Consider the following 15974-nt stretch of genomic DNA (forward strand, 5'->3'; position numbering starts at 1 on the left):
TCAAGGTCAAACAGAGAGTCTGTTATAACCTTTTCTATATAATTTTAATGTATTTATTATGTATTTGGTGTTCTGCCTGTATGTATCCCTGCAGGCCAGAAGAGGGCACCAAGTCTCATTCCAGATAGTTGTGAGCCACCATGTGGTTGCCGGGAAATGAACTCAGGATCTTTGGAAGAACAAGCAAAGCTCTTAACCACTGAGCCATCTCTCCAGCCCAGAGTCTGTTATAATTTTATCATCTAATCATCAGAAAAGTTCCTTTATGCATTTGCCGTTAGACAAACTTGTCTGGTTCTGAGAAAAAGGAACTCTTCCCGGTAGATAGTACATACTGAAAAGGACTAGCAAGTCTCCAGAAGCCTCCCTTAAATTTTTGAGTTAAGCATAGAATCAACACTGAATCCTATTATTGACAATGCAATGTAAGAAAATAGGGTATGATTATTGTGTCTAGGAAAACAAAGTTTATAATCTTATTAAATGAGATAGGCTGTTCTCAACCAGTCTAGTTGGTCATGAATAGTAACTATTTAATAAAGACTTTTTAATTCAATGGAATAAAGTACAAAATTATTAAACTTTTCCAACAATCATCTCCATCTCTATAATTTAATAATTATAAAATTATTAGTTACTCTCTCTTTGTATTTTGGCTTTTGTTGGGGGATCCCTGAAAAAGACTGTTAAAGAAAGCTGTAGGCCATTTCCCAAGCCACCCTGTCTCCTTCACCTGAAGACACGCACACTGATACCATCACAGGAAAGTATGGCAGCACTGGGCCTTTACTGTCTTCTTTGTGATGCTAATGATCTGTTGACATGGGGTTGCCTAGTCTTCATGTGTTGGTCTTGCATTTATCTCCTTGATGAAGTTTACACATGAAGGGAGGTGAAGTTTAAAACTAGATCATGTGGACTTTGTTGGCCACTGTTACAAGTCTGGATTTTTTTTCTTCTTTTAAGTTTAAAGGGAGGCTTTGGAGTGATCTGACTTTAGGAAGCTTCAGGAAGAATTTTGTTAAGTCAAAAAAATCTGTTTCTTTAAAACAGTAGTGAGAAGAAAGCTGGTGAACGTGGAAAGCAGCTGTATTTGGACTGTGGAATCATTACAGCCTTCTGAAGGTCGGGATGTGAGATGTGAAAGAAACTGAGAAGTAATATGAACCCTGAGGCCAAAGATGAGGTGAATGCAAAATTGTTGTAGAACAATGGTCTTTTTCCCTGTAAAGATTTGTCACTTGTACTGGTTTAATAAAATACTGACTGGACAGAAGCCAGGCAGGAAGTATAGGCAGGGCAACCAGAACAGGAGAATTCTGAGAAGAGGAAAGGCTCAGTCTGTAGTCATCACCCAGACACAGAAGAAGCAAGATGAGAATGCCTGACTGGTAAAGGTACCAAGCCACATGGCTAACAGAGACAAGAATTATGGGTAAATGTAAGATGTAAGAATTAGTTAATAAGAAAGCCTAAGCTAATAGACCAACCAGAGTATAATTAATGTAGGTCTCTGTGTGTTTCTTTGGGAATGAACAGCAGCAGAACTGGGCAGACAGAAATCTCTGTCAACAGAATAGCACCAATGTGAACAACTATATCCACATAAAACCTGAGAGAGCTTGGGAAACAATTCTAGACACAAAAGAACAGAGTCAAGCACAGCTTTTTGGTATCAGCATTTTCTTGGATGGGCTCTGTTTGCTAGAGGCAAGTGCATCTTGTTTAAGAGAGGCTTCCTGACTCAGCTTTAGTTACAACAACCTTGCAACTCTTTTAAGAGGCCCTACCACCAAACACTCAAATGTTTATGAATAGATGACAACATGCTTTTTGGTGGTGGCAGGGACCTTAAAACTCCACAGAGTTGTGGCAATAAGCATGACTCTTGTCAGTACCTCCACCATGAAGCTATACTCAGAGAGCTAAGGGGTGGGGTGGATCCAGCCATCAAAGCCACAGCTTCAATGCTAGCCATATTATTTAGCAAATTAAAGACTCATGTGGTCAGAAAAAGAGATATATACAGTAAAGATAGATTCAGATGAAAAAAAAATCCCATACTGGTTTACAGTGTGTTTAAAAAATATATGTAGGCTTGTGAGAGAAAAGAAAAAGGATAAAGTCCTTAAAAAAAAAAAGAGTAGTTGGGTGTGGTGGCACACACCTTTAATCCTAGCACTTGGAAGGAAGAGGCAGGCAGATCTTTGTGAAGTCAAGCATAGTCTGGTCTACAGAGTGACTTTCATGATAGCCAAAAAATACACAGAAAAAAAACCTGTCTCAAATAAGTAAATTAATAAATAAGAAAAAGAAAAGAAACAGAGTTTAAAATAAAGATACATAAGTATGGAAAATATACAGAGAATCTGGATACTGTATGTTACTGTGTTGTCTTTGAATTGTTTGACTGCTGAGGGAGGACCAGCAGCTGATAAAAGATATTTGATTATAAACGCTGCTGGATTAATCAATGCCTTGACTTAAAAATGTAAGTAAAAAGATATGTTACTTTGGAGAAGAGGCTTTGCTTTTGTTTCCACAAAAAAAAAATGAGAGGCTGTGGATTCATTCTGAGTTAAGAAGAATCAGGTTTGATCAAGGAAAGCCTTCTGAGAAATCTTTGGTAAGAGCAAATGGCCCAGATGATCCAACATTTCAGAGGGTCCCTGTTGGAATTTCCTCTGAATTCTACATCTAGAACATTTTCAAGACTGCTAGCTGAGATGATCAAGTCTCATAGAATATTCCAGTTATGACTTGACCATATTGCTAAAGTTTTTTAGGTCCCCATAAGATTATCTGTGCCCCAATCAGCAGGAAGTAACCTGGAAAACTATGCCCCCATTCCCAAAAAATGGATTATGGATGTTTGTCTTTGTTTAGAGTGTTGGTTACAAGTTACTAGGGATAATGGTCAGGAAAAAAAATTAAACAAGGGGATTAGATTTAGAGTTCTTGCTTTGAAAAAGAAAAGGAGAGGGAGAGGAAGTGTGGTGGGATAATGGTCTTGACTGTGGGACAAAAACCTCTGTCAACTCAAAATTCAAAGAACACCTGTTACCACCAGCATAAAGGGTAGTGGGTGCTCAGCTTGCAGGAAGGATGCAAACATGAAGCAAAGGTCCAAGAGGAACTTCAAAGGGCAGTGCAGAGCAGAACAAGACAGCAGACCAAAAGTTTTTCACTTCTGACCTCTGATGAAGGATGGCAGGAAGAGAAAATGGCTGGTTAGCTAGTTTTCGGGAAAAAAGATCAATAAATGAAACTAGATTTCAGGAAAGGTACGGTTGGAGAGGATGGAGAGGCATTGAATCACAAAGGTTACTGAAGAAAAGTTGAGAACACAGAAAGAAAAGACACCAGATGCTTAAAGCTGGCAAAACGTCATGGGTAACAGGCTGACTGTCTATGTTAATAAGAGAGGAACAATGGAAAATAAGAGAGGTAGGAAAAAAAGACCAATGTATGTAACTTACCAGTATTCTGTTTCTATCTGGAATGTCTGCTTGACAGGAGCCATGAGGCAGAGGTCCTCCAACTCCACTGGAAATATGCGGCTGTTCCCTAATTTCTACATTTATTGTTGAGTAGAGTAATTGTGACATCAGAAGGAAAACCATGGTTTCTGCTTTTTCTCTAAATTTCTCCTCCCCTTTGCTAGTCTTTCCTCACTACCTTTATTTATCTCTCATCTGACCAACAGGTTTCTGTATTTTGATCAGCTAACACTATAATATCTAAGTTTATGTTTGTAAGAAAAATTGTGCCCAGAATCTTAGAAATGCTCACCTGGAATGCCTCTCTTTTCATGAATCACAGCACTCAAGATACTCAGTGTTTTCTTTTGGAAAGTAAGCATTGCTGTCTTGATGACAATATCATATAGCCTACGACCAGTTCCGAAGTAGTCACATTTCTGTAGTTAGTTACCTTGTGGCATCACTAATGGCTTAATGCTTATATTTATAAAGAATATTTTATCTGGAATTTTTCTAGAATAAAGCTAAATCTTTAAAGGATAGAATTTTTATATAACCATTGTTGAGAATGTTGATACGATAAATATCTAGTCACTAAACCCATTTTAACACATAAATATTAAAATATTATTAAGATATTTATATATATTGCTTTATTTGTATACATTTCACATTGGGTTTGACTGTTTTTGTTTTAAAAAATAGGGCCCATGTATTTCATGCTAGCTTGAAATTCATTACCTAGTCCAGGATGTCTTCAGATGTTTTGAGGTAAATCTCTTCCTCAGCTTCTTGAGTTTTGGAATTAGAAGTGTGTACCACAACACCTAGCTCTACCTTACCGTTTTTCAAAAGATTAGTCATAAATCGGTTGAAGTGGCTTGATTTTAGAGTTAAAAGGATGCTTCTAAGATGTGAGAAGAGAAAGAAAAGTATTTGTATAAGAGTCTTCAGCTTGAATGGAAAATGGTTTATTTTAGAGGCTCACTGCATAATTAGATCAGATAGTTTTATGGAGAGAGATTGGTTTCCAGAGAAAATGTTTTTTTGGTTTTTTTTTGTTTTTGTTTTTGGTTTTTTTTACACAAACTTAGCTTTAAAGGAATTTTTTTAGAAAAGGTTACATGTGCTTTGCAAGATACAAATATCTGTTACAATGTCAATTATTACAAAGTGTTACTTAAGAGCAGCCTTTTGTAACACACTTAATGGAGTTAAGTTGAAATTCTGAATGCTTACAGATTCCATAGAAAGCAAAGGCCAAAGACTCTGGAGCCAGCCAATTCCACTTTTTACAATGGATTTTCAGGACTCAGACTGCAGATGCCGCCTGATAGGGCATCGACGGCGGTCATACTGGAGGTAATTCTGCTTTTTCTTAGAATTTGTTACATGGAATAATTTATTCAATGCTTACCTTATCGCATCCTCGAAAGTTTGTACAATGTGTATCACACAATAGCTCCTGAGTAAATACTCACTGAATCAGTATTCTAATTTTAATTTTGGAAGGTTAAGCAAATGGACAAAGTGATGAAAGATCAAACTTCAATTGGCTGTCAAAATTAAGACAGGATAGAAAAAATTAAAATTTAAATATAATTTTAGTTTCTTTAATCTTTAGTTTCCACCATTTCTCTCACAAACCTTAATGAATTTTTGTGTATTTTTAGATAAAGTCAAAGTTCTAGAAACCAGAAAATTATATAAACAATTCCTAAAATATAGTGTATATTATTTGTATTTTAATAAATAAATCTTGTCTGAAGACCAGAGGGAAAGGTAAAGCCACTTGAGATCAAGTAGTGGCAATTTACACCTTTAATCCCAGGATTTGAGAGACAGGCAGGTGGATCTCTTGAGTTCAAGGTCATTCTGGGCTACACAAAACCAATTCAGAACCAAATCCACTTGTGGTGCCTCACACCTTTAATCCCAGTCCTAAGGAGTCACACATTTAAATGCCAGTGCTAGAGGGAATATAAAACGCGAGGCGGGAGAGGTTTAGATTAGCCTGCAGTTGCCCAACTTTGGTAGTGATAAGACTTCTCTTGAGGCTTGACTGCTTTGTTTTTCTGGTTTTGGGGTTGAATACCAATATCTGACTCTAGGTTTTTATTATTGATGCTACACCAAAATGTTTATGAGGCATACAAGTAACATTTCATATTATTTGTGAACGGAGGTGTTTTTTGTCTCAGTTATTAGACACTGGATAGTTATTTAAAGCCCGTATGGTAGTGCACACCTTTAATCCCAGCATTCAGGAGGCAAACTCAGGGCCGTCTCTGAGTTCAAGGTCAGCCTAATTTATAGAGCAAGATATAGGACAGAGAAACCCTTTCCTGGAAAGATAAAACAAATGAACAAAACAAACAAAATCCTTACATTATTTACATATTAGATTGTGGAATCATTTATGTTGTATTTGAGGAGTGTATCTACTTCACAGTCTATTGCACCTGTGAAATAATTTTATTCTAATTTCCTATGTATTCATCCATATGTAGGGGGATTAATTTTGATATAAAAATATATTTGAAAAAGTGTTTATTTCTAAAATGAGAGTGACAGAGACATGGGTTTGGATAGTCCAGAGAGCCACTATTGAAGGAGCTGATATTATTAGGGGCTTTAAAAGATTACAAACGTCTAGAAGTAAGTTGTCAGGACAGGGGATGTGGCACAGTTGGTAGAAGCCACATCTAGCATGTAAGAAGATTCCATTCCCATCGTGGGGGCACACTCCTCGGGAGTTCAAGATTGCCTTTGCCTGCCTTTGCCTGTCTACATAGCAAGTTCAAGGCCAGACTGGGAGACTCCTAAATAAACAATAAACAAAACAAACCTATTTTATTTAAAGGCAGCTTTTAAGGCTTTTGCAAAGTTACAAAAGAAAAGCCATTTGACAAAGCAGTCAATAATGATACCCAAGAGAAACAAAGACATGAGGAGCTTCCAGCAACTTGCTGGAAGTAAGGTGTGTTACGCAAAGCCTTTCGGACAGGACATGGAGAACTGCTGGGCACGTGGTAAGACGTTATCGTCTTCATCATCCTCTAGGGAATTTTGGTTTGGCTAGGGGTGGAAAGTCAACCATGACTTGTTAGATGTTCCATTTGGGAGACACGGGTGAAAAGCCAGCTGTGGTGTGAACCTTGTAAACATGGTTAAAGGGAAATACTTTTTAAGTTTAAGAGAAGGACGAGGAGAGAAATGACATTTAGACCTTATTGCCAGTAATAGCGCACGGCCCTTGAAATGGTGAAGTTTGTTTACCTGCAGCTACATTATTCCAACGAGGTGTGTTAAAACCTCTGCTATAGAAATGCAGAAATGTGGAGGCCTGTTCAGATATGCGTGTGGTGGGTGAGTGTGGGAGGAATTAGGTCTCACTCAGTCTCTGGGATTTGGTGTTAAGGGATTGAGGCTCCGGCTTGTTACAGAAGAAGCCCAGGACACACTTAGCCTCAGTGTGTTCAGGTAGCAATTGGAAGAATATGAAAGCGGAAAAAGGAACTCATCAGTGAGATTTTCAACGAAAACGTCCTTCTTGGGGTGCAGTTGACAAAAGGCTCTGGTTGGTCTCTTCAGTAAATAATCAGAGCTCTGTGTAGCAGCTCCTCCCGCTGCCCTGCCTTCTACTGCAGGCAGACTGAGCAGGCGCCGTGGTGCAGTTTGTCTTAGTCTCTGGGTCGTTGCAAAGTCTCCTGCTCACCCTCGGCTTTGCATCTGCAGCCCCCAAGCCTGCTGTTGCAGTCCACTGCGCTCCCGGGCCCAGGACGGCATGGCGAGGCCTCGGCAGCTCAGAGGTCTGGGGATTTGCCTTGCTGCAGCGGTGGCGTCCTTTCTCGCCGGCTTTACTATGGGTAAGTGTGAAAGTCAGGTCAGGAGATCTCTCTGGAGGGAGGAAAAGCCCAGAGTGGCTTAGGGTGTGCTCTGTGGAGTTTCCAAAAGAATACAGCAAAAGTAGAGAACAAATACAATGCATTTCAGTCAGAATTCAACTTCATTTAAGTTTTTATTGAGTTCAGACCACTGCTGTGGGCTGCTGGGAAGAAAACACCGGTTGCCACTATCTATCTACGTGGATGGGGAAAAGATGCCTATTTCTAAATAATTATGAATTGGAGCCATTTTTTACCTGGATGTTTTTGCAGTGCTTCTGGAGTGTCAGGGGCCTCATATATTCACAGTACAAGGGAAGTAAAAGAACAGTGCCTGAAGTAAACCTGTGCTAACCAGCTGAGAGTTACACGTCTACGAGAATTTTAATAGCTTTCTGCAATTAGCCTGTTCCCCCCAAAAGTGCACAGTGATCTGTTGGTTAGGTATCACCTCGTTTTTTTGTTGTTGTTGTTTGTTTGTTTTGTTGTTGTTTTTATTTTGTCTTCTGGTTGTCAGAAGCAATTAGTGTGCTTATTCTGCCTCTTTATGAGTGTTTGTGTATTTCTGTGTGTTGAGTGTGTATCTGTAATTTCACTCTACCCCCAGGCTGGCTTACTAAACCTCTCAAAGAAACATCTACTTCAGCTCGTTCTCACCAGAGGATGCAGCGGACACTGTTATCGGAAATGAAGGCTGAAAACATTAGATCTTTTCTCCGGTAAGTTTGTGTTGCATTTTTATCGTAGAAATAGTGTTTGTTGCATGAACCGATGTATTTAAACTTGCCCAGCCTTTATTTATATGTGAAATTATACATTGTTCATCAATTCACTGATTTTTTAAAATGTGTCTAAACCACTAAGGATGAAATCCATGGCTTGTTACAGAGGGGCCGTTTCTCACCCATAACTTCATCCTGCAGGGAAGGGTCTGATTGGTGTATTTAGAGACTTTTCTTCTTCATGTAACCTTGAACTGCAATGAATGAGATGTTTTTGTTCCTTGTGCATGGATTTAGTCAGTATACTGAATTTAATCAGGAGAATCTTATTTCTTCTTTTCTCCCAGCACCCTTTCTTTACTGCATTCTGTTAAGAGTTAGGATACCGGCAATGCAGTGACTTAGAAAAGAGATCAGCCTTTCTGATTGCGGTTTTTCTCATTTTGCATTTTTTTCTTTTTCTTTCTTTCTTTCTTTTTTTCTCAAACACTGAACAAAATGGAAACAGTAAACAGTGTAAACTTTTCAGCTTCCTTTGGAAGGCCGTTCCTATGACACATTTTTGTTCTCAGACTCCCTCAGAAAGAATGCTACTAACAAATCGGCTTTGTTGGATTATAATTTACATAAACTACACACTTCAAAGCCTTGCGGCTTTATAACTGTTTTCTGGCTTGTTTCTTCTGGCTTGCTCAGTTTGCTTTTTTATTGATTCCAGGACTGCCTGCCCAGGGATGGCACTGCCTACAGTGTCTGGGCCCTCCCAAAACAATCATTAATCAAGAAAATGCCCCACAGACTTGCCTACAAGGCCAGTCTGAAGGAGGCAATTCCTCAATTGAGATTCCTGTTCTAAAAAACTCTAGGTTGTCAAGTTGAAAACAAAAAACAAAACAAACCCATAACCAACAAAAGAATGTAAAGTAGAAATCAAATATACCTAGGCTCCATGTATTTTTCTCTAGTTGTAAAATAGTTTGTCTAACCTCATTTGTACTTTGTAAAAAAAAATTTGACCTATTAAACATTTATAGCCTGCAGTTTTCACTTAATGGCTTAACTAGACAGAGAAAGCTCCACAGAGCTTGATACCTGAGTCTTCATGGTTCAGTCATATTATGCAGGTGGGGGAAGGGAAGACTCAAGCAGAGGGAGAAATATTTGTGTCTGGGAAGAAGGGCTGTTGCAAAGTCTACAAACGACAACAAAGACAGTGGAAAGAGTGCTGTTGAGTGGAAGCTTGTGAGCACAGTAACGGAAGGAGGCTGGGTCAGACGCACGCTGGGGTAGGAGGATTTTAATCCAGATGATATGGGACTGTCCGAGTATCTTGAGCAATCGTGCAATAAGAGCAGACCAACTACTGAAAAATACTATTTCTCAAAATCAGAAAATTATAATTTCAGGTTCTAGCTATAAAATATGAACTACTTTCTCAGCTCCCTTATTACAAACTAGGGGAATGGAAGAGTGGTGGTAAGGATGGAGATGCAAGTTTCCAATGCGCCTCTTCTTCTTCTTCTTCTTCTTCTTCTTCTTCTTCTTCTTCTTCTTCTTCTTCTTCTTCTTCTTCTTCTTCTTCTTCTTCTTCTTCTTCTTCTTCTTCCTCTCCTTCTCCTTCTCCTTCTTCTTCTTTTTCTTCTTCTTCTTCTTCTTTTTTTTTTTTGGTCATCCTTTAGTTAACTTTAAAACTAATTTACAAAAAAATGTGTATTTTTTTCTCTACTGTTGTAAATGGAAAAGAGAAGAAACCCTTAACATAATATTTGTGAAATAAATCTTATGAATAACTCTTTGTGGGGTTATTAAAATGCTATAGTTCATTTCCACCCAGAACTAAGAAACTATCACCCAAAGAAGTTTGACAGATCTGTGCTTCTCAAGTCACAAAAAAGACTTTGGCACTTAAGAATGCAAAAGTTCATGGACCTTAATTTCAATGAAGTAAATACACTGCTACATACATGTTACAATTGACAGAAGCATCTAAGCCAAATGCAGAGTACCTGGCTGTCCCTGAGCAAATACTGAGACTTCTCCCGCAAAATATCCTCCATTTACTCATAAACATCAGGGTGGTGCGTCATTGTCATAGAACGGTGACATTCTTAAGGGTGTCTTCTGGCATTTGGTCCCGGGCTGGTGTGTTTACCATGGAATGCGTCATAATGGGAGCACAATAGAAAAACTGTTTGTTTGGTTTTGGGTTTTTCAAGACAGGATCTCACTATGTAGCTCTGACTGTCCTAGAACTCACTACATAGACCAGGCTGGACTTGAACTCTACCTGCTTCTGCCTCCTGAGTACTGGGATTAAGGCATGCACCACCGTGCCCAGCTATAACATGAAAATTGAAGTTGTGCTTAATTACTTTAAAGAGTCATGTCTAAAGAATTTGTATATCCGACTGAGATTTTTCTATGCCTGATACGTAATTGACATGGACTGCCTGAAGGGTGAGCTGTGCAGCCTTATTCGGGTGCACGCTCTTAACTTCCGATTCTATTCATCTCATTTCAGGTCCTTTACAATATTTCCCCATCTGGCAGGAACAGAGCAAAATTTACTGCTTGCCAAAAAAATCCAAACACAGTGGAAGAAATTTGGATTAGATTCAGCCAACTTGGTTCATTATGATGTTCTCTTATCTTACCCAAATGAGACAAATGCAAACTATGTGTCGATTGTGGATGGCCATGGAACTGAGGTGATGTGCAATTCTTGGAAGTTTTCTTATCTTGAAATCCCTGGTTTGTACTTTGCCCTTGAGACAGGATCTCACTTTTTAGCTTTCGCTGGCCTAGAATCTGTTGCATGAGCCAAACTGTCCTCAAATCTGTGGCAAGGTGCATTCAACCTAATTCATTGCTTGTTTCTTGCTCCTTCGCTAATTGGAATGCAGAGTTAAGTACCAATATAAATTTGTTGATAGTGTGGTACCACTCACATAATTCAGAAAGGGTGATGTGCTGCACTCTTCAGTGTCTATTTGTGTTAAGCATGGTACTAATTCCTTAGGCCAGAATGAAGACTAGTACATAGTTCCTTTGCTTAGGGAGCTGAGGCAGACAAAGGGATATGTCATTTAAAATCTGTAGGGTAAGTACTGGGAAGAGAGAACTAAGGTTAAGCCATTTAGCCCAAACAAGGAAATAAAAAGTCTTGCTGGAAGAACTGATACATGAGTGAGAAAAGAGAATAAGAGTTTGACCACATGAAAACTTAAAGCAAGGAAGAGAGTTTTAGTCAGAGGAAACACTAGACGTGAATGGGTGTGTATCCTGGCTCGGTGTTATTGGTAGAGTCTAAAGATTTTATGTGTTACAATAATGTGAAAGCAAAGTGGACTGCAGAAAGGGACAGGAATAGATAAGCTCTGGAGATGGGTCATAGTATTATATCGTATCTTAAGGAGTTAGATGGCAAGAGTCAACTATGAGACCTTCTGAAAATCATAGGCAAGGAAACGGTAGGACTGCAAAGCATGTTAGGGAGGGCTCTTGCACAGTCCATGTAGACTAGGCAGGGAGTCAAAGTTACAACAGTAACGTAATAGTTCAAGTCAAGGGCGAAGCCCTGAATTAGGCTATTTGCAGAAATAAAGGTGAAGGATGAATTTGATAAGCAATCAGGAGTGTTGTTAGCAACACGGTTCACGGCTGACCTGAGCAAGGAAGAAGTGTATGAATAATCAGGATGACTGATTCTCCATACAAAACTGCCTGGTGCAGGTGGCTTACTTAGTGAGACAGTTCACAGGTGGGAGATGTAGAGTCATAAGCATGGTAGAAGATAAAAGCAAATTTTAATATCTTGAGTTTGAAGATCAAAGCTAAATAATCACCTGGCTCGTAAATACAGGAATGTAAAAAAGTGGACCCCAGAAGCCTGTTACGTGTTGGCACAATCTCAATAGTGAAATTACACTGGACAGAATAGGAAATTACCAAGAAGTGGTATAGGGATAGAAGATGGTAATCATTTAAATGATGGCGAAAGAAAAGTGCTTTGAAAGAGAAACCAACAGAAAGACAAAGGAGGAAATCACAAAGGCACCACCACTGGTAGCATTTCTTTTGCTCGCTTACTTTTAAGCAGTGTTGAGGATGGAACTCAACATGCTACACAAGTATTCTACCACCAAGCTACACCCCAGCCCACGAATGCTACCTTTGAAACTCTGCTTCCACACTTAATAAGAGAACATTTAATCACTTAGGACCATTACTTTGAAGATGATGTAAAACTTATTCATTGTTGTCAGGAGGATTTATCTGTTTAATTATAAAACCTTATCTAAGTGTAATTTAGCGGGCAAGACAGACCATGCCTGATAATGATGTGAGATTATTCTCTGAAACTTGACATGTTTGAATTCTTGCTAGATTTTTAAAACTTCATACCCTGAACCACCACCAGAGGGATATGAGAATGTTACAAACATCGTACCGCCCTATAATGCCTTTGCAGCCCGTGGCATGCCAGAGGTAAAAAACATGCACGCCTTTACACCTTCCTTTGTTCTGTGAAGCCAGTGTATAGAAACACCACTCAGAGGACCTCACATGCAGACTACATATTGGTGTATTCATGGTTTCATGTTCAGTACTATGAGCACCTTCAAAATTTAGAATGAGAAGATCTTAAGGGAGAGAAAAATGAAAGGAAAAGAACACTAAGAGTCCTGCTTGTTTTAAAAGATTTATTTATTTATTTATTTATTTATTTACTATGTATACAACATTCTGCTTCCCTGTATGCCTGCATGCCAGAAGAGGGTGCCAGATCTCATTACAGATGGTTGTGAGCCACCATGTGGTTGCTGGGAATTGAACTCAGGACCTCTGGAGGAGCAGCCAGTGCTCTTAACTCCTGAGCAATCTCTTAAAGAGTCCTGCTGCAGCAGTTGGAGAATGCAAACCTCCAACTGTGCTCTCAGCAGGCGCCTTCAGCAGCTTTCCCCACTGTTTACAATGTGATTTTTTTTTTTTTTTTTTGGTTTTTCGAGACAGGGTTTCTCTGTAGCTTTGGTACCTGTCCTGGAACTAGCTCTTGTAGACCAGGCTGGCCTCAAACTCACAGAGATCCACCTGCCTCTGCCTCCCAAGTGCTGGGATTAAAGACGTGCACCACCACCGTCCAGCTACAATGCAATTTTTAAATTATTTTTATCCACCTGTTATTGAAGTTCATAGTACAAATATTCTTAAAATAATGTTGTGGTTGGAAATTAAATACATTAGGGATTTCAGAAGCTATCTTCAATTGATAGCCACTTACAAATGAAAAATTGGTTTTCTCCGTGGAAGTCTCCCTGGAAAAACAAACCACTCTTTAGGGTTGGCCACATGCCCAGCAGTATATGCTCAACACAAAATGAATCCAACAGCATCTTTGGAGGCTTTTTTTCTCATAATTTTAAGTCAGGTTTTTTTTTTTTTCATTCTTGCAAGTCTTTTGCATGTATACTATGGCTTCCAGTTTGTGTGTTTATTGAATTCCCGTGTGTATGAATACAAGGGCCTGCATTTATATGCATTTCTTATAATTTTTCTTTTGTTCTTGTTCTTTTTTGATTATGTCATCCTGTTCTGGTTTGTTCATTTTTGTTTTTATCATATCTTACTTTACTATCATTCCTTGGATACCTGTTTGTTTTCTGAGGAGAAACAGAAAGGGTGTGGTTTCTGATGGGAGAAGAGATGGGGAAGATCTGGAAGGAGGAAGAGGAAGGGAAACGATTATTGGAATATGTATTAAAAAAGTATGTTCAATAAAAGAAAAAAAGATAGGCAATAAAAATTAAAACAAAGCTGGGTTCATTGAAATTTGTATTGCCTGTTTCCTACTGATAGTTTCTTCTGGAGGATAAGTATTTCAAATATGTCTTAGCTCCATAAAGAAGTTTATGAAGTGTTAAAACAGTGTTGTTGAGTTCCAAATAAGGAAAGAAAATTGTCAATAGACTTTTGAAGAACAAAGTATTTTAATTTTGCCTTGAAGGCAGCAGCATACGTATATTTCCCTTTTCTTGTAGGGAGAGCTGGTCTATGTCAACTATGCTCGCACTGAAGACTTCTTCAAACTAGAAAGAGAGATGAACATCAGCTGTACTGGGAAGATTGTTATTGCAAGATATGGGAAGATCTTTCGAGGAAATAAAGTAGGGTATTTTTTTTCTAGAGGGAAAGGGAGAGGTTGGATCATACAAATATAAATGGTCAGTTATATTCACTCTCTAAAATTGCTCTTTTTTCTCATGGGTACACAGAAATCTTTATTTTATATAACTTTATATGTCTTTTCTTATTTGAGACAGGGTCTCACTGTGTAGCTCTGACTATCCTGGAACTCGCTTTGTAGACCAGGCTGACCTGAAACTCACAGAGATCTGCCTGCCTCTACCTCCCTAGTGTTGGGATTACAAACATGTACCAACACTGCCTGGTGTAACTTTTTAATTCTGGAAAGAACATTATTTTTGTTACAAAAGCAGTATTTGCTTTTTAAAGATTGATAGAATGAAATTTCTATCAATTAAAAGGAACTTTTCCTCTGTATTACCTAACTTATTTTTTCTAGATTGTTGGGAGGAGGCTGCTTGTTTGTCCTGGCTTCCCCGAACCGAAATAATCACACAGAAAACGGTATTAACTAAATCACTGCTTGGCTCATTAGCTCTAGCTTCTTATTGACTCACACTTACATATTAATTTAACCTATTTCCATTAATCTGTGTGGCACCACGTGGTTGTTTCTTACCAGCTAAACTTCCAGTGTTACAATGCTACGGCGAGGCTACATGGCTTCTCTTGAGTCTGCCTCCTTTCTCCCAGGATTCAGCTTAGTTTTCCCCGTCTAACTCTGTTCCCCTGTAGCTCTACTATGGGCCCAAAGCAGTTCCTTTATTTATCAATGGTAATCACAGCACACAGAGGGAAATGTCACATCACTAGACTTATTCAAATTTAGTCACCCCTTCCCGATTTAATTCTTTGAATTCTAAATCTGAGTATATGTACTCTTTATGCAATTATCACAATTCGATTTTAAAGAGACCATGACCCACTGTCTGTTCTGTAACCTTGTTCCCACCCATCTACTGCTATGCACACCTACAGTAAGGTACTAAGAGCTGTACAATATAGTAGCAGTAAAGGGGCTAGGACCCTGGTTCCCCATCCTTGGGTCGGGACTAGTCTGGGCACTGAATCTTTAGATTTTTTCACTGTCACCTACTCTCTCTGTCCCAGAGTCCTCTTGAGCAGAATATGGATGCTAATAGCACTGACACCGTAGAGTTCTTCATAGGATCCTAGTCTATACTGGAAAGAGCATCTCAGTAGCAAACTGATACTAGCACTTTCTATGTGACTCTTTATTAAGTCCCTCATTCATTAAAATAAGAACATAGTATTTTTCAGAATTGATAATATGTTTAATCATTCTCCTGTTGACAGATACTTTCCTTAGCTGGGCTTCAGTATGTTATTACTATAAAGAATTCCATTGTTAACATTCCAATATACTTCAAACATTTGCATCCAGTTTTTGTGATATACATTAATAAAAATTAAGTGTATGTATTATATATATATATTATTAATGTTATTTCATAATTTTGATGAAATAATCTAATTTCCTTTCCAGAAAATTGAGATGTTGACAAAGCTGAGTGCTTTCTTAACATTGTAATACATACAAAAGACCCAAGAATGAGAATTACCTACTTTTTGCTGCAACATTTCTGATGATTAAGAATTCAGAATTATCTCAGCCAAGCAGTGGTGGCGCACGCCTTTAATCCCAGCACTTAGGAGGCAGAGGCAGGCAGATTTCTGTGAGTTTGAGGCCAGCCTGGTCTACAAGAGTTAGTTACAGG

At 38.6% G+C, this 15974-nt stretch overlaps 1 protein-coding gene across 7 annotated transcripts in view; it reads left to right on the plus strand.

The window, feature by feature from the left end:
* The first annotated feature begins 1056 nt into the window (after positions 1-1056).
* Positions 1057-15974, plus strand: part of Naalad2 (N-acetylated alpha-linked acidic dipeptidase 2) — a 50931-nt gene continuing 36013 nt past the window's right edge. Inside the window, exons 1-7 of one of the 7 annotated variants that reach the window (XM_048434202.3) lie at positions 1057-1186; positions 4724-4844; positions 7221-7351; positions 7977-8088; positions 10613-10799; positions 12478-12579; positions 14130-14255. In XM_048434202.3, the coding sequence (XP_048290159.3) occupies positions 4780-4844; positions 7221-7351; positions 7977-8088; positions 10613-10799; positions 12478-12579; positions 14130-14255 (723 nt within the window). In that variant the 5' untranslated portion in view covers positions 1057-1186; positions 4724-4779. Of the gene's footprint in view, positions 1187-4723; positions 4845-6969; positions 7352-7673; positions 7809-7976; positions 8089-10612; positions 10800-12477; positions 12580-14129; positions 14256-15974 lie in introns of those variants that run through there. The other 6 variants (XM_085689895.2, XM_085689894.2, XM_048434211.3 and 3 more) reach the window with 6 other exon arrangements.

The sequence above is a fragment of the Myodes glareolus genome, chromosome 4, assembly GCF_982192425.1.
Source record: "Myodes glareolus chromosome 4, mMyoGla1.1, whole genome shotgun sequence".
Taxonomy (NCBI): domain Eukaryota; kingdom Metazoa; phylum Chordata; class Mammalia; order Rodentia; family Cricetidae; genus Myodes; species Myodes glareolus.